At 38.3% G+C, this 27,696-nt stretch overlaps 3 protein-coding genes and 1 non-coding gene across 4 annotated transcripts; 3 read left to right on the forward strand and 1 right to left on the reverse strand.

The window, feature by feature from the left end:
• Nucleotides 1–10,525: 10,525 nt before the first annotated feature.
• LOC132641345 (uncharacterized) lies at nucleotides 10,526–13,928 on the forward strand. Its single transcript, XM_060358292.1, has 4 exons — nucleotides 10,526–12,122; nucleotides 12,374–12,583; nucleotides 12,841–12,932; nucleotides 13,035–13,928. The coding sequence occupies exons 1-4, from the start codon at nucleotides 11,355–11,357 to the stop codon at nucleotides 13,720–13,722; spliced, it is 1,758 nt and encodes a 585-aa protein (XP_060214275.1). The 5' UTR covers nucleotides 10,526–11,354; the 3' UTR covers nucleotides 13,723–13,928.
• A 43-nt stretch (nucleotides 13,929–13,971) lies between these two features.
• Nucleotides 13,972–15,565, forward strand: LOC132639714 (uncharacterized). Its single transcript, XM_060356146.1, has 3 exons — nucleotides 13,972–14,036; nucleotides 14,439–14,781; nucleotides 14,883–15,565. Exons 1-3 carry the CDS (start codon nucleotides 13,972–13,974, stop codon nucleotides 15,330–15,332), a joined length of 858 nt encoding a protein of 285 aa, XP_060212129.1. The 3' UTR covers nucleotides 15,333–15,565.
• A 717-nt stretch (nucleotides 15,566–16,282) lies between these two features.
• On the reverse strand, nucleotides 16,283–16,354 carry TRNAG-UCC (transfer RNA glycine (anticodon UCC)). The gene has a single exon. It is a non-coding gene; the product is annotated as a tRNA-Gly (tRNA).
• A 938-nt stretch (nucleotides 16,355–17,292) lies between these two features.
• On the forward strand, nucleotides 17,293–26,006 carry LOC132641348 (uncharacterized). The gene is made up of 9 exons (XM_060358306.1): nucleotides 17,293–17,582; nucleotides 17,925–18,001; nucleotides 19,959–20,061; nucleotides 20,282–20,379; nucleotides 20,499–20,629; nucleotides 20,725–20,833; nucleotides 21,147–21,338; nucleotides 21,427–21,563; nucleotides 25,367–26,006. Exons 1-9 carry the CDS (start codon nucleotides 17,348–17,350, stop codon nucleotides 25,653–25,655), a joined length of 1,371 nt encoding a protein of 456 aa, XP_060214289.1. The 5' UTR covers nucleotides 17,293–17,347; the 3' UTR covers nucleotides 25,656–26,006.
• Nucleotides 26,007–27,696: the final 1,690 nt, after the last annotated feature.

Below are 27,696 nucleotides of genomic sequence, written 5' to 3' on the forward strand. Positions count from 1 at the left end.
AAGCGGACAAGATCGGCCTTAACCGAGACAACACCTGTTTTTCCTCAAGGCTTGGTGAGCTCGAAACCACCATCTCTCAACTCCGGGAGGAGCTGGACTCTGTCAAGTCCGATGCTATGAGCATGGCCGAGAGGCATCGGTTGCTCGAATCTGAGAGTGCCCGGTATAAAGAGCATATGAGGGTGCTTGAGGAGAAGGCGGAGAAGAGGGCCCAGATATGTGATGATCTAAAAACCGAGCTCGAGGAGACGATTGATGCTAATGACACTCTCAAGGCCGAGCTCGAGTCGGCCACTCAAATGAAAAAGGTCATCGAAGAAGATCGGGATGTTCTCGGGGCAAAGCTAGCCCAGGCCGAAGCCGATTTGGAAGAAGCTCTAAAGAGTGTGGAGGCTGCCGAGGCTCATGCTACTATTGCTGCTGAGTATGAAAAGTGGAAGTCTCGGAGGATGACCCTTGAGCAAGCCGAGCATGGCTTTGCGAATCTTCCGGCCCTGATAATTGAAGCTAAAAGGGTTGAGGGAGAGGCTAAGGGAGCCCTCGGGACTGACTCCAACGACTCCGAGCGGACAGTGTCCGAGCACTCCGGATCCAGCCATACCGGATAAACCAGGGCCTGTGTTTAGCCTTTTGTTTTTTGCCTTTGTAGGAGTCTCCAATGTAAAATCCTTTATATAAATAGAACATGCATTTTTCTGGATTCTTTACTTCGTTTGAATGTTTGTTATGACTTTTGCCCGAATTGTTGGTCCGTTTTAAGGAGTCATTATTTTAGACTCTGCCTGAATATCGGCTTTTCTCTTCATCCGGTATATTTTGTCCGGGAATTTGATGGAGTTTTTGCCCGTGGGACTTTTCTTATGCTTTGTGAATTCAGACGTCTCCGAATCACGATGGGCATTTTTAGGGCCGGTATTTTTCGGACACCTGAATCTCAGCCTTAGCTAAATTTTGATGTAAAAGTCCCCGTTTGTGGGATTAACGATTTTGGCTCGGTTCACTATGACCTTTTTGCCTTTGTCGAATTTCGACCGTAGTGCCCGGAATAGTGTATATGAATGAAGTAATGCCGAAATACGGTGATAATCATCGGGGTAAAGTGTTTTAACATGAAGACATCCGAGATATCGTTATCCAAACTTTCGATAATTTTTGCATTGCAAGTATTTATATACATGAGAATTTTTTCCTTCTGCTTTTGCCGTAGCAAATACTAAATGGACACGATTCATTCTGATCGTTTGGTCCTTACATCGAAACCTAATGCAGAAGGCCCGGTTCTTGGTTTTGCCATAGCAAATACTGAGTGGACACGATTCATTCTGATCGTTTGGTCCTTACATCGAAACCTAATATAAAAGGTCCGGTTTTATTTTGTTGAGCTCTTCCGATTTCCGCTAATCGGGGTAAACTTCGAAGTGGGTATAATAGTCCCCTAGCGCTTATCCGAGCTGCAAGATCGGGTAAGCGCTATTAAGTCCTCATTCGTAGGGTGTGACCCCGAGTTTCCGGGCGTTTGTCCTTGTCTTCGTCGAGTAACACGTTGTACTTGTTGCCTCATTAAAAACCTTGTCGGAAAACCCATTTTGGGACAAAACTGTACTAAGGAAAAGAGTACAACACGTGTTTTCAGGCCTAGATTCTAACTTTATCCGTTACTTGACTTCCTGCAAAAAAGAAAGGTTAATAGAAAAACACGGAGAGTCCATACCTTAGCAGTAATATCTTTTCAGATGAGCCACATTCCAGTTGTTGCGCAACCGTTGCCCGTCCATGGATTCCAACTGGTATGATCCTTCGCCCGTTATCTCGGTTATCTTGTACGGTCCTTCCCAGTTCGGACCCAGTTTTCCTTCGTTGGGATTCTTGGTGTTCAAGGTAACTTTTCGAAGCACCAAGTCACCAACTTGGAAATGTCAAAAATTGGCTCTCTGATTGTAGTACCTTTTCATTCTCTGTTTCTGGGCTGCAATACGGACCAACGCGTTTTCGCGAAGTTCATCCGTGAGGTCGAGTTTTATGGCCATAGCCTCCTCGTTTGACTCCTCGGTGGTATAGCTGAACCGGAGAGTCGGTTCACCAACTTCTACGTGAATAAGGGCTTCGGGCCCGTAGACCAACGAGAAAGGAGTTTCTCCCGTGCTTGATTTCGATGTGATTCTATAAGCCCACAATACCTCCGGTAATATTTCCATCCAGTGATGCTTTGATGCTTCAAGTTTTTTCCTCAGATTTTGGATTATTGTCTTGTTCGTGGATTCCGCCTGTCCGTTCGCACATGGGTGATATGGAGTTGATACAATTTTCTTGATCTTCAACCCTTCGAGGAAATCGTTGACTTTGCCGCCCACGAATTGGGGACCGTTATCACAAGTTATCTCGGCTGGGATGCCGAAACGACAGATGATGTGGTCCCATATGAAGTCAATGACCTCCTTTTCTCTAATTTTTTTGAAGGCCTGTGCTTCAACCCATTTGGATAAATAGTCGGTCATAAACAAAATAAATCGGGCTTTACCTGGTGCCCATGACAATGGACCAACAATGTCCATTCCCCACTTCATGAAAGGCCACGGTGACACCACTGAATGCAGCAACTCCCCGAGCTAATGAATCATCGGCACATGTCTCTAACACCCGTCACATTTCTGGACAAAATTCTTTGAATCTTCCTCCATCCTGTTCCAATAATAACCGACCCTGATAATCTTTCGGACCAGAGCTTCAGCACCGGAGTGGTTGCCGCAGGTTCCTTTGTGCACCTCTCTCATCACATACTCCGTCTCTCCGGGACCCAAACACTTTGCCAAGGGTCCGAAGAAAGACCGTTGATACAATTGGCCGTCTACCAAGCAGAAACGCGCAGCTTTGGTCCTTAATGACCGTGATTCTTTTGGGTCATTCAGGAGCTTTCCATCACGCAAGTAGTTGATGTACTTGTTGCGCCAATCCTAAGTTAAACCCATTGTGTTTATTTTGGCATGTCCGTTTTCTATCGCCGTATTCAACAAGTGCATCGTAGTCCCAGGGTTAATTTCTTCCCATTCGACTGAAGATCCCAAATTCGCCAATGCATCGACTTCGTTGTTCTGCTCCCTCGGTATATTCTGCATGGTCCATTCTTTAAACCGGTGTAGTATCACTTGGATTTTTTCCAGATACCTCTGCATCCGTTCGTCCTTGACCTCGAAGACGCCGTTCACCTGGCTTACGACCAAGAGCGAATTGCACTTCGCCTCGATTATTTCGGCCCCCATACTCGGGCTAATTCCAAACCTGCAATCATAGCCTCATACTCGGCTTCATTGTTAGTCAATTTAACAGTTCTAATGGATTGTCGAACGGCATCCCCGGCCGAGGTTCTAAGGACGATTCCTAGCCCGGAACCTTTGAGGTTCGAGGCTCCGTCCGAATGTAGCAACCAAATACCCGAGGCTTTCCCCGAGGTTAGCAGAAGTTCTTTCTCAACCTTGGGGACCATAGCCGGGGTGAAATCCGCCACAAAATCGGCCAAGATCTGGGACTTGATGGCCTTTTGAGGTTTGTATTCAATATCATATCCGCTAATTTCTACGGCCCATTTAGTTAGTCTACCCGATAATTCCGGTTTATGCATGATGTTTTTTAGAGGGTAAGTAGTCACTACACATATCGGATGACATTGAAAGTAGGACTTGAGTATTCTAGAAGCACTTACCAATGCCAATGCTAATTTTTCCAAGTAGGGATAACGGGTCTCCGCATCCCCCAAAGTTCTACTTACATAATAAATAGGGAATTGCGTACCTGATTCTTCTCGGACCAAAATGCCACTTACCGCTACCTCAGAGACAGCAAGGTAGAGAAAAAGTTGCTTGTCCGCTTTTGGTGTGTGCAACAGCGGTGGGCTGGACAAGTATCTCTTTAATTCTTGTAAAGCTCTTTGACACTCCGGTGTCCAAACGAAGTCGTTCTTCTTCCTCAGTTAGGAGAAGAAGCGATGACTCTTGTCCGAGGATCTCGATATGAAGCGACTCAGCGCCGCTATCCTTCCGGTGAGCCTCTGCACTCCTTTGACGTTATTCACTACCTCGATGACCTTGATCTTGTCCAGGTTGATTTCAATCCCCCGGTTTGACACCATAAAACCCAAAAATTTTCCAGACCGGACACCTAAGGCACATTTTTCCGGGTTGAGCTTCATGTTATACTTGCGGAGTACGCCAAAGGTTTCTTGCAAATGCTTAAAGTGGTCCTCTGTTTCCAGGGACTTGACCACCATGCCGTCAATATAAACTTCTATTGTTTTCCCTATTTTTTCTTCGAACATCCCATTAACTAGGCATTAGTAAGTTGCACCAGCATTTTTTAATCCAAAAGGCATGAAATTATAACAGTAAGTCCCATATTGGGTAATAAAAGATGTTTTCTCTTGATCCTCCGGGTGCATCCGAATTTGGTTATACCCGAAGTAGGCATCGAGAAAACTTAACATCTCATGCCCGGCCGTCGCATCGATCATTCTATCGATGTGAGGCAACGGAAATGAATCCTTCGAGCATGCTTTGTTTAGATCCTTATAATCAACACACATTCGAAATTTATTACCTTTATTCGGCACCACTACTACGTTAGCTAGCCAGTCCGGGTACTTTACCTCCCGGATAGAGCCTATTTTTAAAAGCTTTGTTACCTCGTCTTTTACGAAGGCGTGTTTTGCTTCTGCCATGGGCCTTCTCTTCTGCTTTACCGGGGGAAACCTCCTGTCTAAGCTGAGCTTGTGAGTTGTTACTTCCGGTGGTATACCTGTCATATCTATATGGGACCATGCGAAGCAATCGACATTAGCTCGAAGAAATTCAATTAACTTGTCCCTGAGCTTCGAGGTTAACCCCGTGCCTAGGTATACCTTTCTGTCCGGTAGATATTCGAACAAGATGATCTGCTCCAGCTCCTCTACTGTTGACTTGGTTGCATCTGAGTCATCTGGCATGACGAATGATCTGGGTACACCGAAGTCATCCTCTTCATACCCCGGATCTAACCCCGAGTGCTTTGATTGCTATTTGGTGTCCTTTCCCCCGGTTAGATCTTCTTCCTTTTGGTCCGATTTTTTGGGCTGAGGTGTCGCTTCCTCGACCGCGAACATCTCCCTTGAAGCGGGTTGTTCACCTCGGATGGTTTTTATCCCCTCCGGAGTCGGAAATTTTAGCAGCTGATGCAATGTCAACGGCACGGCCCTCATGCCGTGTATCCAGGGTCTACCCAGTAATGCATTATACTTCATATCTCCTTCGATTACATAGAACACCGTTTGCTGGATAGTACCATCGATGTTTACCGGCAATGAGATCTCCCCCTTTGTGGTTTCGCTCGCCATGTTGAATCCGCTGAGTACCCGGGTTGCCGGTACAATCTGATCGAGTAGCCTTAGCTGTTCGACCACTCTCCACCGGATGATATTGGCCGAGCTACCTGGGTCAATCAAAATACGCTTAATTTGAGTTTTAAAAATAAGAATAGAGATTACCAATGCATCATTGTGCTGTTGAATGATGTCTTCTGCGTCATCGTTGCTGAAAGAGATGGAACCCTCGGATATATAATCCCGGCCGCGCTTTTCACGCACAGCAGAAACCTTGGTTCGTTTCATCCCCGACTCTCGTGGGTTATCGGTGCCCCCGATTATCATGTTGATTATATGCTGGGGTTATACTGGCTCGGCCCTTTTATGAGCCTCCCTTTCCTTGTAGTGACCTTTGGCTCTTTCACTCAGCAATTCTCGGAGATGGCCATTCTTCAGTAACTGGGCTACCTCCTCTCTTAATTGGTGACAATCCTCAGTTCTGTGTCTATGGGTTCCATGATATTCACACATCATGTTCGGGTCCCGTTGGCCCGGATCCGACCTTAGAGGTCTCGACCATCTTACATCGGGACACGGCCAATAACCGAGACGAGGTCCGAGGTGTTGACGTTGAAATTGTACTCCGATATCCTCGGCAAGTCTTTGTTGCCGGCAGAGCTTCCGGCATCGCTCCTGAATGAGAGACCTCGACTGTTCGATGGGCGCTCGACCCGTTTATTACCTCGACCGGAGAAATGGCTCGGGCCAACCCTGGATTTTTCTGACCTGAAGCTTGGTTTTTCCGAATGAGAATATGGCCGATACCTTTCCCTCGATGATTTGGCATCCGGTTCATAATTTTTCCTTGGTCTCTCAAAACTTTTGTTCATATTTACTGGCCCCGGGGGAAGCTCGAGTTGGTCATCCTCCACCTGAATCTTTGACTCGTATCGGTTATGGACATCTGCCCACGTCACAGCCTCGTATTCCAGCAAGCTTTCCTTTTATTTGAACGAAGCCGTCGAGCTCCGCACATTGAGCCCCTTTGTGAAAGCTTGTGCAGCCCATTCCTCCGGAACCGGGGGGAGCTCCATCCGTTCCCTTTGGAATCGGTTGACAAATTCACGCAGTAACTCATCGTCTCTTTGGGCTATACGGAAAATATCAGCCTTCCGAGCCTGCACCTTTTTGGCTCTGGCGTGTTCTTTTACGAACGCATCGACGAGCATTTCGAAAGAAGTGATTGAATGCTCGGGCAGATGGTCGTACCAGGTCAATGCTCCTTTTGACAGAGTTTCCCCGAACTTTTTCAGCAACACGGATTCGATTTCATCTTCTTCCATATCATTGCCTTTTATAGCGCAGGTGTATGAGGTCACGTGTTCGTGAGGGTCCGTTATGCCGTCATATTTCTGGATATCCGGTATTTTGAACCTCTTCGGGATCGATTTCGAAGCCGCACTTGAAGGAAAAGGCCTTTGGATGTACCTCTTCGAATCCGGCCCTTTCAAAATAGGCGGAGTCCCCGGGATTTGATCTACCCGAGAGTTATAGGTTTCCACTCTCTTTTCGGTCGAGTCTACCCGCTTCGCTAGTGTTTCGAGCATTCTCAGAACCTCGGTGGATGAACCAGCTCCGGACCCATTGCTTTCAACCATCCGTGCCTCATCTCTTCTGGGTTTAGCAACGCCCTTCGCCTTCTTCGGGGTCGTTTTATCTCTTCTGTTTTGCAACTGGGCTATCGCGATTCCTTGTTCGGCAATCGCTGCTCTCTGTTCCTGCAACATTTCAAAAATTAAACGTAAGCCAATATTTTCATTCGGGGTGTCCGGTTCTTTCCGGGCCTGTGTCTGGGACAAAGTAATTGAATTGTGAGTATTTAAGGGATCAGTGGCCGGCTGGGCGGCATTCTCCTGGTCTACGGTGTTTTGCCGGTTGAGGCCCTCCCTCGAATTAACGGTGTTCGGGTCAGCAGGATTTGGTAATCCTCATGGTCCACTGTCTTCATTTTCGGCCACGATTTCGTTGTTGCTGACGTGACCAGATTGTCCACTGTTAGCCATTTGGTCCGTTTTCACAGAGAACGGATTTTTTTCGATTCTAACGGGTAAGAGATGTGTAAGATCAAAGACCACTATTATCCTAGCCCCACGGTGGGCGCCAAACTGTTTACCCCAAATTTGGATAATCAATTAAATTTATGAGTGAGGTATAGGATATGTGATTGAACTTTAATCTATTCTTGATTGAGAGAAAAATAGTTTAAGATGAACTATGAATACTCTAAATAGTGATTGAGGGTTTGTTATAATGCGTGTATTAAATAATATATGATATTGCTTTATTGAATAAACCTAAGAACACGACAAATCCGGACCAAAATCAAATAATAAGTAGGAGAATGTTGTATATTTTGCTATTACAATATATTCTAGATCTGAGAAGCCAACCCCTCAAAGTAGGATAATGACCCCTATTTATAGTTTTGCCTCATGGGCTTCATACAACATAAGGTCCTAAAGAATGAAGAAAAACCCTAAAATGGATAAGGTTGGTCGTACGGTCTGACACCCGTACGATTGGCAGTACAATATGGCAGAACGGTATTGACGCGTGGCAATTGTGTAACGGATCACCCGGACCAACGGCCATGATCAAACGGACCAATGGCCACGATCAAATGGACCAACGGCCACGACCTACTCGGCTATGGAGAAGTCGGACCAAATGATGCCCTTCCTTTGCTTCGGTTCAAGCACTCCTCCGGTTCAGAAAGAAAGTCTTTGTGCACGTGCTTGTCCCTTTATTCCCTCGGTCTCCGGTCTTACCGATTTAACATATATCCGATTTTTACCGTATACAGTTCTCAGTTCAAATTCAATTAATTATCGATAGGGATGTACATAGATCAGGTTGGTTCGAATATTTTAAATACCAAATCAAACCAATTGCGTCGGGTTTTTAAATTTATACACCAAACCAAACTAATAAAATTCGAATTTTTCAACTTCTGGTTTTCTCTGGTTATTCGGTTTTCTCGGGTTTTTCGGATTTTTTTTCCGGAGAAGTCTTCATATAAAACACATAATTTTTACTTCAAATATTTCTTTAATCCTAGTAAGATACAACTATATATTAAGGTGTTTCTTAAGAAAATAACACAAAATGTGACATGAGTGATGATATTGTATTAAAATATTCAATAAAAAAGATAATAAAATCGGTTAAAATAAATATTGCTGATTAATAAGCCATAAAGAAAATGACTAGAATCTAAAAACACTAAGTAATATTTATAAATTAAAGCTAATAAGTATTAATTACATGACAAAGAAAAAAATTATGTTATGTATTTTCACTTTCTAAACCAATTATGCAAAACTAAAGAATAGATATCCAATATTATTGTCATTTCTAGTGTTAGAATTGAATTTCTTTTGTTAGCATTAGTGTTGAGTTGATTTTGGTTTGAACTTTAGTTGAGTTATTAACATCCATGTGATATAAAACTTATTGACATTCAAAATTCTAAGTTCAAGCTTGAAATAATATGATAAAAGGCAAAAAATTATGAAAAAATTTAAGTAATATTTATAAATTACATTACAAATAAATATTTTTATGTATAAAATATTTTAAAAATTGAATACATGTAATGTCGGGTTGGTTTAGTTCGGTTTGACTTTTTTTAGCTAAAACCAAACCAAACCAAATCAGTATTGGTCGAGTTTTTTTTTTTTTTCAAAACCAAACCGCTAGTCGAGTTTTTTTTCTCGATTTGACTTGATTTATCGATTTGGTGCGGTTTGTTGATTTTCTTTGTACACCCCTAATTATTAATTCATAAAATATTTTATATTCATATATGCTAAATCTTTGACATTTACTCATATAATAACTACGCCTCAATTTTGCTACGCCTCAATTTCAATCAAATTAGAATCAGTTATATAAATATTCACTTATCCATATCGTTTTATTTGATTTTATATTAATCCACTATTAAGCAAGTATAGAGAAAAAGTGTTAGAATCATCTACCCATATAAGAAGCCAACAAGTAAGACTTACCATAGAAGTAAATAGACAAATATTCTCTAATTCTTTGGGTTTTATTTGACAGTTGGGAAGTCTTCTTGTTCCTTTTCATTCTATCCACAAATAAGAGAAGCAAACATTCTGTAATTCTACAGGTTATATTTGATAGTTGGGAAGTCTTGTTCCTTTTTATTCTATTTACAAATATGAGAAGCAAGAGACTGGTATAATCTTATTAGTATCGGGCGTTTATACTTAACTAATCTTAAGAGTTAACAATTCATAGTAAAAATTGTATATGTAAGACACAGTATCATACATTTATTAATTTGGTGTAAACAACTGATTTGTGGTAAATTTTTTGCTCGTTAGAAAAGTTTTAGGCTCTTTAGGGGTCGTTTCGTAGCTGGTTAAGAGACCACTTATTCATGTATTATTTTCTGCATAACTAATACAACGTTTGGTAGCTAGTAAGAACCACCTTATTCCAGAGGCGGACCCAGGATTTTGAGTTCGGGGGTGCTGGACCCAGGAATTTTGAGTTCGGGGGTGCTCTATTAACTATTTATATCTGTTTCCTTTATATTTTCTATACAATTATACACTCCGTGATTAAGTTTAATGGGTGCCGGAGCACCCAAACTTTACACATGGGTCCGCCCCTGCCTTATTCATGTATTAATTTCTACATGTTTATACCTCGTTTGGTAGCTAGTTAAGAAGTAAGTTATTCAAGTATAAAATTAGTACGACGTTTGGTAACTAGTTAAGAAGTAAGTTATTCATGTATAAAATTAGTACAACGTTTGGTTTGCAATTTCGAAACCCGCATAACTAATACATGCATAAGTTATGAGGGAATCTATGTATTATTTTATGCGGAGTAAAAGATGGAATAATTAATACATGAATAAAAAGTTGAAATGACAATCTTACCCTTATCATTTCTCACTTAAATACTTTCCTTTTCTAAACAATATTTTTATACAATTTTTAATATAATATTTTAATATTTTGTAAAATATATATATATATATATATTTTAATTTTAAAAAGTATATAATATGTATTAACTTTTAATATAACAAACTAACATTCAAATAAATAATTTATGCATAACTAATTCATGCATAAGTAAACCCCGCATGATTAAACCTTGCATAACTAATACCTACATTACTAATACCTCCAAAATCCTAACCAGCTAACAAACGACCCCTTAGGAAATAAATGCAAAAATGCAAAAGTCATAAATATCCACTCACAAAAGTTTAACCACAAAAAAGCAAGAAAAAAAAAAGTTACTACTACTATAAAGCGGGACACGGGCATCAAGTTTAATTCCGCTAAACATCCAAAGAAAAAAAAAAAGAAACCAAAAACATTGATGTCGCTCACTCACAGCATATGACCGTTACACGAACTCAACGTTCCAAAACTCACAAATTTTAAAAATTCATTCATTTGGGACCCACTAAACCCTTTCATCTTTCTCTACTAGTTTACCGTTAAACCTCACATATTCACTGAACCATAGCTCTTAAAAAAATCAACAAGAAACACTCTGAAATAGTCAATTTCTTCTTTGTATTAATCAATCTTTAAGAGCTTTGTGTCAACTTTGATATATTACTCATACATTTTATTCTTGACTCGCTCTACTCAACTTTCTTGAAAATTGTCTTAGCTTTCTGTAATTTCTAAATTTTCAAGAATTGGGGTTGTCTTGATGTATTTTTTTCCTGAAATTTATGAAAGATCTTAACTTTCTGTAATTTCTAAAATTTCAAGAATTTGAGTGAATTGGGGTTGTCTTGATATTTTTGTTTCTTGAAAAATTCTTAGCTTTCTATAATTTCAAGAATTTGAGTGAATTGGGGTTATCTTGATGTTATTTTCTTGAAAAGTTCTAAAAGGTCTTAACTTTCTGTAATTTCCAAAATTTCAAGAATTTGAGTGAATTGGGGTTGTAGAAAAATTTCAAGATTATTATGGCAGCATTAGCACCGGGGATTTTGTTGAAGTTACTAAATGGGATGAAATCAGGTGTAAAGCCAACAAGTGAACATAGGAGTTCACTTTTACAGGTTACTGATATTGTTCCTGCAGATCTTGATGAGAAAAATCTATGGCCAAAACATGGATTTTTCATCAAAGTTTCAGATTCTTCACATTCCATTTATGTAAGTCTTCCATATGAACAAGATGATTTAGTACTAAGCAACAAAATGCAGCTAGGACAGTTCATTTATGTCGATAAATTAGAGCCTGGTTCGCCTGTTCCTATCGTTAAAGGCGCGAAACCACTCCCTGGTAGGCATCCACTTGTTGGAACTCCAGAACCATTAATGGGGTTAAGAGAAAAAGGCGAAAAAGTTGGAGAAAAAAACAATCAGAATATGTCAGCTCCACCAAGAAGGGGCTCTTGGGGAATAGGTGGGGGAGGAGAATTTGTTGCTTCATCTCCTCAAGTTTTGAAGCCTGTTCCTATTGATTTCGATCAATGTACACCAATAAAAGAGAAGTCTAGTGCTGTTAAATTCGCTCGAGTTATTCCAATGTCACCTGTTATTCGTGGAAAATTGAGGTCATCAGCTGGTGGTGCGTTGTTGGGTAAATTGATGGAAGCTAAAGGGGAAAGTCCTTCTATGGTGAGAAAAAGTTGTGCTACACCTAGCATGATGAAGTTTCCTAGGAGCAGAAGTGTAACAGATCGCGATAGAGAACAAAGAATTGTCAATTCACCTTTAAACTCAAGTGTAGGTACATTTTCCCCTTTATGTATGTACAATCAGACCTCTCCATAACAACATTTCATTATAATAGCTAATGGTTTCTTTAGAACCGATATTTCATTAATATTACTATATTATATGTTATCTATAACTGTATTTCGATATAGCAGCCAAAAATTCTCCAAATGACGTCGTTATAGAGAGGTTTGACTGTATAGTTCAATGTGTCTTATCTTATATGTTGCAATTTGATTCTTTTTCTTTGGTGTGTGTAGACACAAGAAAAGAAAAGTTCAACTCCACCACCAAGTTTAAGGAGTGCAAGAATGGCAGCTTCTCCAACAGTAGGCAGAGAGTCTCAACGAGTTACCAATTCGAAAAAGTCTTCTCAGGAACAGCAACAACAATCTCAGCCAATTGATTCAACACATGACAACACCAGTCTGACTGTAAATTTGCCTGGAAAACTTAGTATCTTGGGAAAGGTAACATCTTCGTCGCGGTTTTTTGCATTGTTTAATTATAGGGAAAGTTACAGATTTGGGCGGTCTGTCAAAAACAATTACATTTCGCTAGGCAAATACACAAAAATATACACTATTATGTATCAAAAATGTATATTTTATGTATATTATACATTTGCTGGCTATTATTTTGGAGGACAAATATTTATATGGACAGTTCTTGTCTTTTGTTGGAACATTAGCCTTAGCTCAAATAAGTCATTTGTGATGTTCATTAGGAAGCTGTACAGCAAAGGGAAAATGCACAGAAAATTGCTCTTCAAGCACTAAGGGATGCATCAGCTACAGAAAATCTCGTGCGGTCTTTGAAGTATGGAGCTTTTGATTATTTGTAGTTGTGTTTTCTTTGCTTTTAGTAGTAAAATACATTTTGACCTGAATTTGATTTATATATATCGCTATGGCTATGAAGGATGTTTTCGAACTTGAGTAGAGCTGCAAAACCGGATGCCCCAGCAGCCTGTTTCGATAAATTTCTCGAGTTTCATGAGCAAATCGTGCAAGCTGTAGCGGAAATGGTATCAATTCAAGCAGCAACAGCTTCAAACGAAACGTCACAAAATGCTGAACAAGACAATGGCGGGGGCCCTATTTTACACGAAATAGTGCAGAATTCACTTGAAGAATCACGGGACAATGAATCTAATGCATCAAAAAGGAGAGCTGCACTTTACAAATCCATTGCAGTATTTCCTGAGAGGACTGATCAAAAGTCAATTCTTGGAAAGCATTTGAGATCATCAACCAAGGAGAGAAAAGGAGCTGCATCGAATACTAACATAAATGAGAACGATGAGAACAAGAAACCAGCTTCGTCTTCAATTAGCAGCAGCATTTCCAATACAATCAAATTAGGAAAGCAAATTGAGAGTGAATCAGGAAGTTGGTTTATGGATTTTCTTGAAAAGGCACTGGAGAAAGGGCTGAAAAAGGCTAAAGGAAAAGCGGAACTAGATGCTTCTGGCAAAGTCCCTCAATCACTCTTGCTTAAAGTGATTAATTGGGTAGAAGTGGAACAGTTTGATTCGAATAAACGTCCTATTCATCCTAAAGCAGGACAAATTGCCAGAAAGTTGAGGATCAAGGTGAAGAATCCCTGAGGAAAGGAGTGTTTAAGAAACTGATATTTTTATCGTATTGTATCAAACATTCTTTGATAAGTTTGTGGAGACTCTTGTTTTTATTTTTGTGTTTGGTTTCCACCCCTTTCTGTCATTTGGTATAATTATAGTTGTAAACTGCACTATATGATGATATGTGTTTATTCATTCACAAATTTATTGCTATAGAAGAAGGTTTTCTGTTACATGACAATTGTTCTTCTATTATTGTTCGCATTCCTGTTATATATGAGGGAGCTGTTTCAACAGTTGGCAATTGCAGTTAACAGAATTATTTCCATTGCCACTTCAAAGTATTTGAGTTTATATACATAATTGTTAGGGTTAGTAGTTGTATGATATCTTATTATTATACCACTATGACTAGCATAAATCTTAACTAATTGGAATCACCAGCATCTTTTGCTTCTATTTTGTGTCGCATGGATTTCAAGAGATTGTGAACCCCTTTCATTTTTTTTTTTACGCGATTTTAAGCCTATCTCATCTTTTTAACATGATCAGTTTTCATAATATCATGCATAGGTTTCGTTTGAAGGTCCTAAATAAGATGTAACAACACAATTTTCGGCAATCTTTTCTCATTAAATTGTCTTTTAGGATAAAGTAGGGGGTTTCCAACACCAAAAAATTACTACATTTCCCACGGATATCAAAATCTTTAAGCAAATTAAAAGCTTCATTTAGATCACTAGACCTAACTCTGCCCCTGCTACGACATTTGCACATTTAGATGCTACTACCATACTATCAAGAGGATTGGCTGCCAAAGGTATTTATCCAGCAGTAGATCCTTTAGATTCAACGTCAACCATGCTTCAACCTCGGATCGTTGGTGAGGAACATTACGAAACCACCCAAAGAGTTAAGCAAACTTTACAACGTTACAAAGAACTTCAGGACATTAGAGCTATCCTTGGATTGGACGAATTGTCCGAAGAGGATCGTTTACTCATAGCAAGAGCGCGAAAAATTGAGCGTTTCTTGTCACAACCCTTTTTCGTAGCAGAAGTATTTATCGGTTCTCCAGGGAAATATGTTGGTCTAGCATAAACAATTCAAGGATTTCAATTGATCCTTTCCTGAGAATTAGATGGTCTTCCTGAACAGGCCTTTTATTTGGTTGGTAATATCGATGAAGCTACCGCGAAGGCTATGAACTTAGAAATGGAGAGCAATTTGAAGAAATAACCTTAAATCTTAGTGTACTGACCCCTAATCGAATTGTTTGGGATTCAGAAGTGGAAGAAATTGTTTTATCTACTAATAGTGGTCAAATTGGCATATTACCAAATCACGCCCCTATTGCCACAGCTGTAGATATAGGGATTTTGAGAATACGCCTTAACGACCAATGGTTAACGATGGCTCTGATGGGTGGTTTTGCTAGAATAGGCAATAATGAGATTACTGTTTTAGTAAATGATGCGGAGAAGGGTAGTGACATTTATCCACAAGAAGCTCAGCAAACCCTTGAAATAGCGGAAGCTAATGTGAAAAAGGCTGAAGGAAGGAGACAAAAAATTGAGGCAAATCTAGCTCTCCGACGAGCTAGAACACGGGTGGAGGCTATCAATCCGATTTCATAACTCGTTGGTACGTTCGAATAATAAAAAGAAGTTCTCTTTCTAATCCTATTTAGATTCTGTCGGGTGAATACAATCAAATATAATCAAACAGAATCCAATTCTAATGTAAAAATTCAAATTCAAAAATGAAATAGAAAAGATACAAAATGAAAAAATAAATATCACTAAGGGTGGGTCGTAAACCTTATTAGATACCAGAGTCAATGGTATCTAATAAGTTTTACCTACTATTGGATTTGAACCAATAACTCCCGCCGTATGAAAGCAGTACTCTAACCACTGGGTTAAGTAGGTCATTTATCATCCCAAAGAGAACCAAATGAAACCCATCCTGTCGATGGATTATAAATATTATATTACTTATAAGCAATACTAATCTAAGGAATACCACTCAAAGAGATCAAAGATTGTTGATGTTGGATCATGGAATATTTATCTTGACAAGAATTTATTTACATGGTAAAATATGTATCACAAGCACTAAGGGCTATAGCTCAGTTAGTAGAGCAACTCGTTTACACGGGCACTAATGTTTTTCAAGGGAGTTCATCATACAATCATAAAAATTGATCTTGTTGAGAAATTGATGTCTTACTCCATAACTTTGAGGGAACCATAGCATGACAAAAGGTTCGGTCCAATTTGGATGCCCATTTAGGAGGTGCCAAACAGACCTAACTAAATGGGTTCGTCAACATAAATCTTTTGCATAGATTGACGCATTGTTAAGTCTCACTAAGATATAATGAAATAATCTGAGGTAAGCTTTTCATTTTATATATTAGAGCATGTAGCATTTACACAACCATATTCGTAAAAGTTTTTTTTTTTTTTTTGATTCAAAGAGCGCATTATATTCCAAGTTGAACGAAGAATTTTGGGAATAATGGACGAGCAAAATCTGATCAGAAACGAAAAAAAAAAAAGGAAAATTCTTTAAAAACGTGCGTTGCGTCTGCCGGGAGTCGAACCCGGGTCTATTGCTTGGAAGGCAATTATCCTAACCGTTGGACTACAAACGCTTGCTGGCTGTCATCGCCGTAATACCATTACTCCTAGTAGACAAAACGATGCCTTCTAGCTCCAAAATACTCCTTAAGCATACACTTAATAATTTTGGTCCTTTAAGTTTGACAAAAAGAAACACTTTTAGGGGTCGTTTGGTTTAAAAACAAATTATGCTGGGATAAGTTATGCTGAGATTAATTACGTTGGGATAAGTTATGCTGAGATTAGTTATTTTTTATAGATTGTTTAGTATGTTGAACTAAAAGTATTATACATTGGATAATTTCTAAAAAGAAGAGGTTTCTTCCTTATCCCGGGATAACTTATTCTACCCTATGGCAGGTATAAGTTATCCCAGCACTATTTTTAGTCTTGGGATAACTTATCCCATGATTACTAACCAAACAAGGGATAAGAAATTGTTAAATTCTTATCCCAGGACTATTTATGTTTATCCTTCGTACCAAACGATCCCTTAACTTCTGCTAAGTATTAACAATTTATATTCGTTATGTTTGATAGAAACAACGAAAAAAATGAAGATTTAATCATTACCATCAAGAAAATTTCTTCTAATTCTAAAGTATGCAACACAAAGAGCCGAGAGTAATAAATATGCATAAATTACACCTCAAAAAGCTGCATGCACCGGACTCTAAAAATAAATCAAAATAGCAAAATCACACCTCAAAAAACTACACTAGAATCTAGAAATAAGTAAAAAATAGCATAAACAATAAAAATTGTATCTCCAAGTGTAAGTAATTTCTTTTCTTTTTTCATAATCCCCTCGAATCCAACAGTAACAGTAATATTTGAAGAAGACTAGAAATATTAATTATCAACAAACATAAAAGGACCGAAATGGTTCAATGTATACCTAAGGGACTATTTTAAACACACCTCAAACATAAGGGACCAAAACTGTTCACTCCTTAAGACCTTGGTTTCAGTTGACAAAATCTTGGTATAGCGGCTGTGGAGATGACAGAGTTGTGTATGTGAGGATGAGGAGAATTCGCTTCTCCAATGGCTGCAGCACCTCTGCTTTGCTTGGAACAACTACTTTTCTATTCTCCAATTACACAAAATCTTGTTCAGTAAAACCCAAATCTTTTCTAAAGTTGTTTCCTTCAACAACACCCCTTTTCACTACTCCCCATTATAGATTAGTTACAACAGCTCAACATTCTTCTTATACCTCTCATGTTCTACCAACACCTCAAACTAACAACCTTTCTGGTAAATACCCTTATGTTTTGTTCTCTTTAGTAGTAGTGTTAGGTAGTAATTCGCTTAGTTTAATTTCTTCCATGTGTATTACTATTTGTTGCACCATTTGCCTTTTGTCTTGATATTTTGTTGTATTTATCTTGATATCATGCTTCAAATCTTTGTCTTTTCTTTTGAGCCGAGGGTCTGTCTGAAACAGCCTCTCTACCCCCATAGAGGTAGGGCTACCCTCCCAGACCCCACTTGTGGGACTACACTGGCGATGTTGTTGTTGTTTATCCTTATGTTTATATGCTCAGAAGTTCTTGTTTGCTTATGTGTTTACTTTTCTTGTGTCTTTTTTGTATGTAGGAGGTGATGGACAAAATGGGTATCCAATGAAGGATTCGAAAGTGGTTTTGAAAGGGATGAGATATACTGATCTTGAGGTATGTGTGTTTCATTTGTTTGTTAGCCTAGTGTAAATTTGAGTAAAGTTGAAATCTTGATAGTGATTTAATCTTCCGAAATAAATTACATGTTCATTTGTTAGTTAGTGTAGTATAAATTTGAGTAAAGTTGAAATCTTGATAGTGATTTAATCTTCTTTACTGTTTAAAGGTTCAATTTTTTTTTTTTTTTTTTGATATTATCCTTTCATATTAGTAGTCGCATTATCGCGATATAAGTTCTTGCGCTTTGATTTCTTATTTTCGGTACTTTGATTATCTTATTTTATCTGTGATAGCTACTGCCCCTTTGCAAACTGCTTCATCATGGCTTAGTCGCTTTCATTATTTTCATTTCCATATCGCTTTGAATTTCTTGGCCTTATCTGACCTCTTTTGATGCTTTCTATTGAGCCGAGGGTCTTTCGGAAACAGCCGTCCTACCTTGATAGGAGTAAGGTCTGCATACACTCTACCCTCCCCAGACCCCACGTTGTGGGATTTCACTGGGTTGTTGTTGTTGTTGTTGTTTTGTTTTTGATATTAAGCTCACTCACTTGGTAAATGTGTTTTGGACTTTTGGTTGGTCTTGCTGTATATTTGGGTTAACAGGGTGGATATTTGAGGAAAGTTGAAATCTTGATAGTGATTTAATCTTCTTTACTGTTTAAAGGTTCAGTATTGTGTTTTTGTGTTTTTGAGATTAAGCTTACTCACTTGGTAACTGTTTTTTGGTCGGTTCTGCTGTATATTTTGGTTAACCAGGCTGATATCTTAGGAATGTTGCCATTTTGATTGTAGTTTAATCTTCTTTACTGTTTAAGGGTTTAAAATTGTTTGATTGTGTTTTCTAGATTAAGCTCACTCACTTGATAAGTGTATTTCCGTTGGTCTTGCTGTAGTGCTGTATATTTTGGTTAACTGGGTTGATATTTGAGGAAAGTTGCAATATTGATTGTGATTTAGTCTCGTTTTCTGCTTAAAGATCCAAACTTGTTTTGCGTTCTTGAGATTAAGCTCTGTCTCATGGTGTATTTGGGTTGTTCCTGTTTGTGTATTTTGGTAAACATTGTTGAAATTTGAGGAAAGTTGCAAGAATGATAGGGATTTAGTCCTATGATAGGGATTTAGTCCTTTTTAATCTATACAGCTAAAGGTTCAAAGTTGTTTTGCATTTTTGAGATTAAGTTCACTCACTTGGTAAGTGTATTTCGGTTGGCCCTGCTGTATATTTTGGTTGACCAGGTTGATATTTCGGTTGGTCCTGTGGTATATTTTGGTTGGCCAGGTTGATTTTGGTAGGAAAGTTGCAATCTTGATAGTGATTTAGGCTTGTTTACTGCTTAAGTATTCAAACTTGGTTTGCGTTCTTGAGATTAAGCCTAATTTTATGTTGTTGTGAGGCTTTGGTTACGCCGACTACTATAGGCTAGCTACTTTTAGCTTTTATACTAGCGCTTCCACTTTGGTGTAGTTGTTGTTTGTACTAGTACTAAATGAACATATCAAACAAAGGCGAGCAGTATAAGCTGTTATACAGCCTGAGAGTCAAGCAAGCCTCAACAAATCGAACATAAGCAAAGCTGTGTCTAATGGCATGCGAATTTGGTTGTTCCTGTTGTGTATTATGGTAAACTTTGTTGAAATTTGAGGAAAGCTGCCATCTTGATAGGATTTAGTCTTTTTTAGTTTTTACTGCTTAAAGGTTTAAAGCTTTTTTGGATCGATGAGATTAGCTGTGTCATAGAATTCATACTTCAATTGTTCGTTCCCTGTATTTTAAGTTAACCTTGCAAACTTGAGGAAAGTTCCAAGATTGAGAATGGATTGTCTTCTTCTTGGCTTAAGCTACAATCTTGTTTTGGAATTTTGAGATCAGTTTTGATATCTGTGTTTGATTCTATTGTTCAATGTCCAACCATGGTTACTAATGTCACTATGCTTTCTTGTTTAACAGAAATGGGTTCAGTCACACGGTTATAAGCCTGGGCAGGCACTGATGTTATGGAAACGTCTGTATGGGGATAATATTTGGGCTCAAAGCAGTGAGGAACTAGAAGGTGTATTTTGCTTTCCCGTACACATATTCTTGCTGTCAAAGTTTCTATGTTGAATAGTGTTGATAGCGTTTATTACTTATGGAAGAAAAGGGTTCTGAATCTGTCTGGATCTTCCTTAATATGCATTTTGCCGTGTTTACCTATAATTTTCTAGATATTTGATGGTAGTTACAGCTACAGCTATGTCTCATCAATGGTATATTATTTTTATTTTTTCCAGGTTTGAATAAAGATTTCAGGAAAATGTTGAGTGAACATGCTGAATTTAAGACGTTAAACTTGATAGAAATTCTGACAGCGTCTGATGGAACTAAAAAGGTAGACATAGCTTGTGTCATATGTAGAATTTCAGTTATTAGCACATTTATAGTTTCTATGGTGCCATTTATTTGTTTTTGATTCATCACTTGATAAATATAACTCACAGGATCTTACAGATGTTATTCAAGTTGGAAGATGATCTGGTAATAGAAACTGTTCTGATACCTTGTGAGCGGGGCAGGAACACCGTCTGTATATCTAGTCAAGTAGGTTGTGCCATGAATTGCCAGTTTTGCTACACTGGCAGGTAAGCTCTAGCAGCCTTTTAGCCTTTTGGTTGTTTTCCAATTAACATCTTCTCAATTAGCCCCCTTTATTTAATTACACGAATCTACTTTGCAGAATGGGTCTGAAGAGAAATTTATCTACTTCTGAGATAGTTGAGCAGGCTGTTTTAGCTCGACGGTTATTATCCAGTGAAGTTGGGCCAATTAGCAATGTTGTGTTTATGGTATGTATATGATTGAAGTGATTTCCTGAGCTGAACATGCTTAACATACCTCCCAAAATTTTACCAGGATTACCATTTATTAACTTCTAGTAAGCTGAACACCCTTGCTTGATGCAATGTGGCCAGCTTTGCTAATCCTTCTCTTTCACGCTATATAGCTATATATATTACAAAGTCCTGCCTGAGATTTTGGCTCTATGTCAATGAGGAACTAGAATAAAAGACCCTTTGTCTCTTCTTCCTTTATTCTGTCTGTTTTCCTAAGCAATCAGTATTTGCTATTAGCTAATCATGATCAAATAACTGACTCCAGGGAATGGGAGAACCACTTCACAACATTGAGAATGTCATAAAAGCTGCAGACATATTGGTCGATGAACAAGGACTTCATTTTAGTCCTCGAAAGGTCACCGTTTCTACAAGTGGGCTTGTGCCCCAGCTTAAGCGCTTTCTTCGCGAGTCTAATTGTGCTTTGGCAGTCAGTTTGAACGCTACAACTGATGAGGTATTTCCCTCGGGCAACTTAATTCTTGTGAGGCAAATGGAGAAACAAATAGCGTCCTATGTTGATTCACACTAACGAAATATTGCAGGTCAGAAGCTGGATCATGCCAATTAACCGCAAATTTAACTTGAACTTGCTTCTTGGAACACTAAGAGAGGAGCTTCAATCAAAACATAAGTACAAAGTTCTATTTGAGTATGTAATGCTTGCTGGAGTTAATGATAGGTACATACCTTGTTTTTTCCTTCAAGAGTATTTATTTTAGTCCCCAGCGTATGTCTTGAACATGAATAGTCCTTTATCTTTGTGAAAAAGAGTCACTTCTGGTCCCATCAAATGGAACACACTTCAACTAACTGAAATATGAAAGAACTTAACGAAACCTTGGCAAACTAAACAAATAAACAAAAGACAAAAAGCCTATTCATCTTCAAGCTTTCTACTGAGACATGCTCTAGTTTTTGCTGTTAGTTTGGTGTCAAAATCAGTCTTCCAAATATTCACTATCGTTGTCTCTTCGGTTACCAGTTGATTTATCAGAGGAACTTACTTCCCCTCAAAATTCAAACTTGAAAATTCATCTAAGTTAACGCTCCCAGAAATATCCACATATTCACATCCGCCGTTGACTAAGGATAAGCTGCCAGATGCAAAATATCAACAGAAAAAAAGTTGCTTGTATAATATTATGGGGAGACAGCTGTGAGTGGGAGATTTCATACTAAATGATGCTTTGGTCTCTCTCTCTCTCTGTGTTTAATTTTTTGTTCTCTTAAGACTATTTTTGGGAATGTTGAGTGAAAAAATGCAGGAGCAATGGGGTTCTGTTTTGAAGAAAGAGAGTTGTTTTCCCTTGAGTTTTGAGAGAAATTTTCATACGAAGAAGTGACTGAAATAAATTAGCGAGAGGGAGGAGGGAAGAGACATAGACTGAGCAGATAGGAGGCCTTTTGATTTTGTAGGGTTTCTCTCTCTTTTCAAATGGCCAAGCTGGCTAGATGACTGATTTCCTCATCTTTTTTTTTTTTTTTTTTTTTTTTTGTTTAGAGACTTGTAACAGTTAATCTATATATCCACAGGTGTACTACATCAAAATATGTAGTCCCCCTCCAAAAGGTTACATTTACAGCATTGATCTCTACAGTTGTCTATTCCCACAAGAGATCTAACACATCAAAAATATCTTCTGTCTGATCTAGAATTTCCTGTTTACACCAAAAATAAAAAAGAGCTAGGCAGTTCATCTTTAACTTCTGTAAATTATTCTGCTTGTTCTCAAAACATCTCTGGTTCCTCTCTTTCAAACAGTCCACCAGATACATGATGGGACAATCTTCCATCTCTCCTCTTTTCTTGTTACATTCCCATCCCTGTTCCAGCATTTTAACACTCCTTATATGCTCCCAGGCTTCACCCATCTGATCTTCCTCAGGTTGATAAACATCCTCCATAGCTGGTCTGTCCATTTGCAGTGCAAGAAAAGACGACTGATTGTCTCATTTTGATCCCCACACAAAAAACATCTCGAACATAAGTAAAAACCTCTTTTGTTCAGGTTTTCATGAGTCAACACTGCCTCTTTTGCCAACAGCCAGTTAAAACAGTTCACTTTATAAGATACTTTTGTCTTCCATATCATCTTCCATGGCCATCCTTCTTCTTGAAAACTTGATACATTCAGGTCTTTGTATGCTGAGTTAACAGTAAAAATTCCTTTGCTATCCTTCTTCCATTCCAGAGTATCCCTTTCCCCTGTTAAGTTGATGAATGCTGCCATTGTATTGTGGAATTCTGCTACCATCTCCATTTCCCAATCATTCAAGTGTCTTCTCAGATCCAGATCCCACCCTTGTCCAGTCCACATCTCAGCAACAGTAGCATGTTGCTTTTGGCTAAGAATGAACAAGACAGGGAATTTCACCTTTAGAGCTCTGTCACCCAACCATATATCATTCCAAAAGGATACCTTTAAACCATTACCAACTTCACATCTAATTCTTGCAAGCATTATTGGCCAGTGATTCCTGATTGCCCTCCACACAGTGCATCCATATGGAGTATTAACCATGTTTGTCATCCACTTGTCCTCCAAACCATATTTAGCAGTAATGACTTCCTTCCATAGCATGTTTTCCTCTGTAGCAAATTTCCATAGCCATTTCATCATCAAACTTTGGTTTTGCAATTTCAAATCTTTGATACCCAATTTGCTATTAACTTCAGCATCCGTCCGTTAAAATAATGAGCTTTCTGTTAGTTTGGATGTGTTCTGTTTGATTTGATCAAATAAAGGACTATTTGTTTCCATGGGTAGATAATGAGGATCAAAATATGCCGACAGTCATACATAGGGACTATTTGGGGCTTTTTCTCATTTCTACTACTTCCCTTTTGTTGTAAACCTTTGCCATATAAACTTATTCAGAGCCTGTTTGGATTACCTGAAAAAAAGTGGCTTTTAAGCATAAATGCTTAAAGTACATTTTAAGTGCTGAAAGTTATTTTATAATAAGCACTTACTTGTTTGGATAAAAGTGCTTAAAGGGTTTTTAGAAGTAAGGGTAGTATTGGAATTAACAGAAAATATAAGGGATAAAAGGGTAAAGTTGTTGGTCAAACCAAAATGGCTTTTAAGCCCAAAAAAAATAAGTTGGGGTTGAGCAACTTCTTGGTTTTGGCTTATTTTAAGCACTTTTTAACTTAATTTAAGTTGTTTTCTATTTTACCAAACACCCAAATAAGTTTAAAATGGCTTATAAGGTGGTTTGACCAACTTATAAGCCAATCCAAACGGGCTCTCATACTTCTCAGTCTAAAAGAGTGACTACCCTGGAGAGAGGAAGGGTAATGGCCCTTTGGTTGGAGTTACTATCTGCCGTAACAGTTAAATTGCCTTTGTTACTTTTAAAGTCTAAAGCAAAATACCAGAAGGGACACTACAAGTGTAATTTACTTTCTTTGCTGAGATGAATGTTTCTCGAGGTTGCATAAACTACTCTACTTCTGCAAAATCTGGTCTACAGCGTTACTTTGATTGTTTCAGCATTTCTACCATCTATTCTGCCAATGTGAATTGTGCAAGATAATGTCGTTATTCTTGTGCGAGATAATTATCTCTAGAAAGAGAAATACTCGTGTTACCATCTCAAAAAAAAAAGAAAAAAAAAAGGGGGAAATACTCGTGTTTCTAGAAATGAATTATTGATGAAGCTAATAAGAGTAGAAAAGATGATGATTAGTTAAGCAAATGGGAGAAAATTAAAAAGTATTTATAGAGAAAACTGTAAATATATTCAAAATTAATGCTGAAAAAGCCTTTTTGAAAAGAAAATGAATGCTGAAAAGGCTTGATGTGAATGAGCCCCAAAGGGCTTTGGTCTAGCCACCGGCCCGTGGGGATTCTCAGTTATAAAAAAAGCCTTGATGTGGAAGAGTAAATATACGGAGATATGAAATACATTTACATTGGAAATGAAAAGCATGGGCTGTGGGGTTGGACTTGCAGCATAATTGTGCCAACTCTACCCTAATGAACTACATTTTGCAATTCCATCCTGCATATTAAGGTGCAAGTCAATCACATAACTTCCTCCTACTTCTACTTCCCCTCCACAATCCAATAGCTTGTGCACTCCGCAAAACAAAAGAGCCATTGCAACTCTCTCTTCCCAACTTGCTTGGGATTTGTGGTGTAGTAGTTGTTGTTTGTTGCAATTCCTCTCTTACACTTTGAACGGTCATGTATCTATTTGTTCCTATGCTAATGAATCCAATTGCTTCATGGATTAGTGCCCTCCTTCCGACTTCATGGAGAATGACTATCAGGATGTTTCGTTCCGATGAATTTGGGGATATTCTTATTTAGTTTCGGATTTACTTGCGTAGCCCCTACCCAGGACACATACTTGCTTTTCCCCTCTAGATACAAGCTTTCTCAGAATCAGTTGGCTTGCTTAATCAAGCAGAATATGAGATTCTGTTTACTTGCTGTATCTTTGTAGATTCTCATTGTTGAAATTTTATTGCAGTGTTGAGGATGCAAAGAGACTAATCGATCTTGTCCAGGGCATTCCATGCAAGATTAACCTGATCACTTTTAACCCTCATTCTGGATCTTTCTTCAAACCGACTAAAAAAGAGAAGATACTCGAGTTCAGAGACATCCTCGCTGAAGCAGGATGTGTCGTGCTTTTCCGATGGAGTAGAGGAGACGATCAAATGGCCGCCTGTGGTCAGCTAGGTAAACCAGGTGAAATCCAAGCTCCCATGCTTCGAGTGCCTTCTCAATTTCAAGCAGTCTTGGAAGCTGCAGTGTGATTTTGGGTGCTAATTTCCATGCATGTTCGTTTTGGTTTGTCCAAAATGCCGCCACGTGCTTTCGGCGGACACAAGCCCTCGGAACTTGACACTTGGACACCGGGAAGCTTGCCCCTTGAGACTGAGTCCCTCGTTTGGAACTGCCCTTTTCCTTGTGTATGCCTCTCCTGAAATTCAATCTATTGAATCTAGTCTTTAGTGAGTCTTGTCCAAGTTAGAGAGTGTATGCAGTACTTTTAGGCTTGTAATCTTTATAATTTTCTTTTGAACTCGGATTAATGGATTTGCAATTCAGAAAGCTGTGAGGGCTTGCTATTGGAAGTAGTAGCATGTTAAATTTGGCATTGCAAAGTTTGGAAGTGCTTCTTGTTGAGCTAGATTAGCAAAGACGTAGCTCGTTTGGTTGGAAACAACTTATCCCGGGATAACTAATCCCGGGATAAGTTATTCCGGTATTAGTTATTCCACCCTCAAGGTGGGATAAAAAAACACTATAAACCCGGGATAACTATTCCCGGGATTAGTTATCCCGAGTTTTTGTTCCAACTAAACATGGGATAAGGCGGCACTAAATTTTATCACAGGACTATTTTTGTTTATCCATCATACCACACGAGCCCTTAGTGTTATTACAAAGATAGATTAGGCGTTTTGACATTTTTTTTTTTTGGGAATACGTTTTGACATATTTGGTTGAAGTTGAAAGAGTATTAGGAATTTAGAAATCACCAGCTCATGCCTGTTGGCTGTTACTCAGTAGCCATAAAACCATCACCAGCAAATTATGAGGAGGATTTTTTTTATTACATTTGATAATTTACGCTAAATTAATAAATACTATATATGCTTTTTTTTTTGCGCGGATTGCCCTTCATTTGGGGTGGTCTTTAATTTTGAGTTAATTACACTGTATGTTAATTGGGATTCAATTACAACCAAATTGGGCCCATATTTGAAACCCGCAGTAGCCCACATTCAGCGTAAACTTAATTGGCAAACTTACAGGAATAGCTACCTTAAGATTGGATGTAACCAATCATAGCTACCATTCCAATATTACAGCTCGTAGCTAATATTATAGGAAAATACGTATTAAATTGGTGTATTTGGAAGTCTTTAAATACACGGATATGTAGTATAGAACATGTATGTTAAAAACAAATCCCTGGATATTAGGCATTAATCATGCGTTAAATATGGAAGGTGAAATTAAATATTTTACAATCTGTTCCAGCAAAGTAGATTCCCATTAATCACACGTTTCTCCTTCTCTCTCTCCTTATTCTTCATGGTAACGTAAAATCAAATTTCAAAAACATTCAAAACATAGGAATCATAAAAAAACAGAGGTTTTGATCATACAAAAGGTAATTCGGAGAAAATCTTTTACAAATCAAATTCACTAAACAAACAATTGAAGTACCGCTTTTGTTGCGCGCATTCCATTTGTTGCGTCATAAAATCGCATTTTGGTGAGTGATCGTTTTGTGGTATTTGATTTTCGATTTTATGTTGTATTATCTCCATTGTTATTTCATTTTTTTTCCTTCTGAATAGTGAGTTCGTATCTAATTTTTATATTTTAGGCAGTGATTTATTCATATCTATGTGTAGTGCGTGCAGTTCATCAATGTGATAAAAAAAATACACAGACAGTCAAATTCGTGTATGTTTTTTGTGAATCAGTGATGATCTGTATATTTGTTTGTATATTTTGTGAGCGTGTATTTGTTCAGATTTTCGTGTATGTATGTGTATTGTCCTTATGTATGTGTTAGTGTATTTGATGCACCAAGGAACTACGTGTCCAAAAATACATATGCATTCAAATCTTTGTGTCATAATTTGTATATATTTTGTATGTGTTGATTTTCTCCATTGTTAGTTGTTTTCTATAATAATTCCGTACTTTATTTGATAATGTATTTCAGGATTTTACCAAGCACACTAAATTCGATTGTTGGAAAATGTCGTCTATATCTTCGTTGATTAGACACTGTGGTACTTGGAACGATGAGAACCGTTACGTGAATTTCAAAAT

This window comes from Lycium barbarum, chromosome 5 (assembly GCF_019175385.1).
Source record: "Lycium barbarum isolate Lr01 chromosome 5, ASM1917538v2, whole genome shotgun sequence".
NCBI lineage: Eukaryota > Viridiplantae > Streptophyta > Magnoliopsida > Solanales > Solanaceae > Lycium > Lycium barbarum.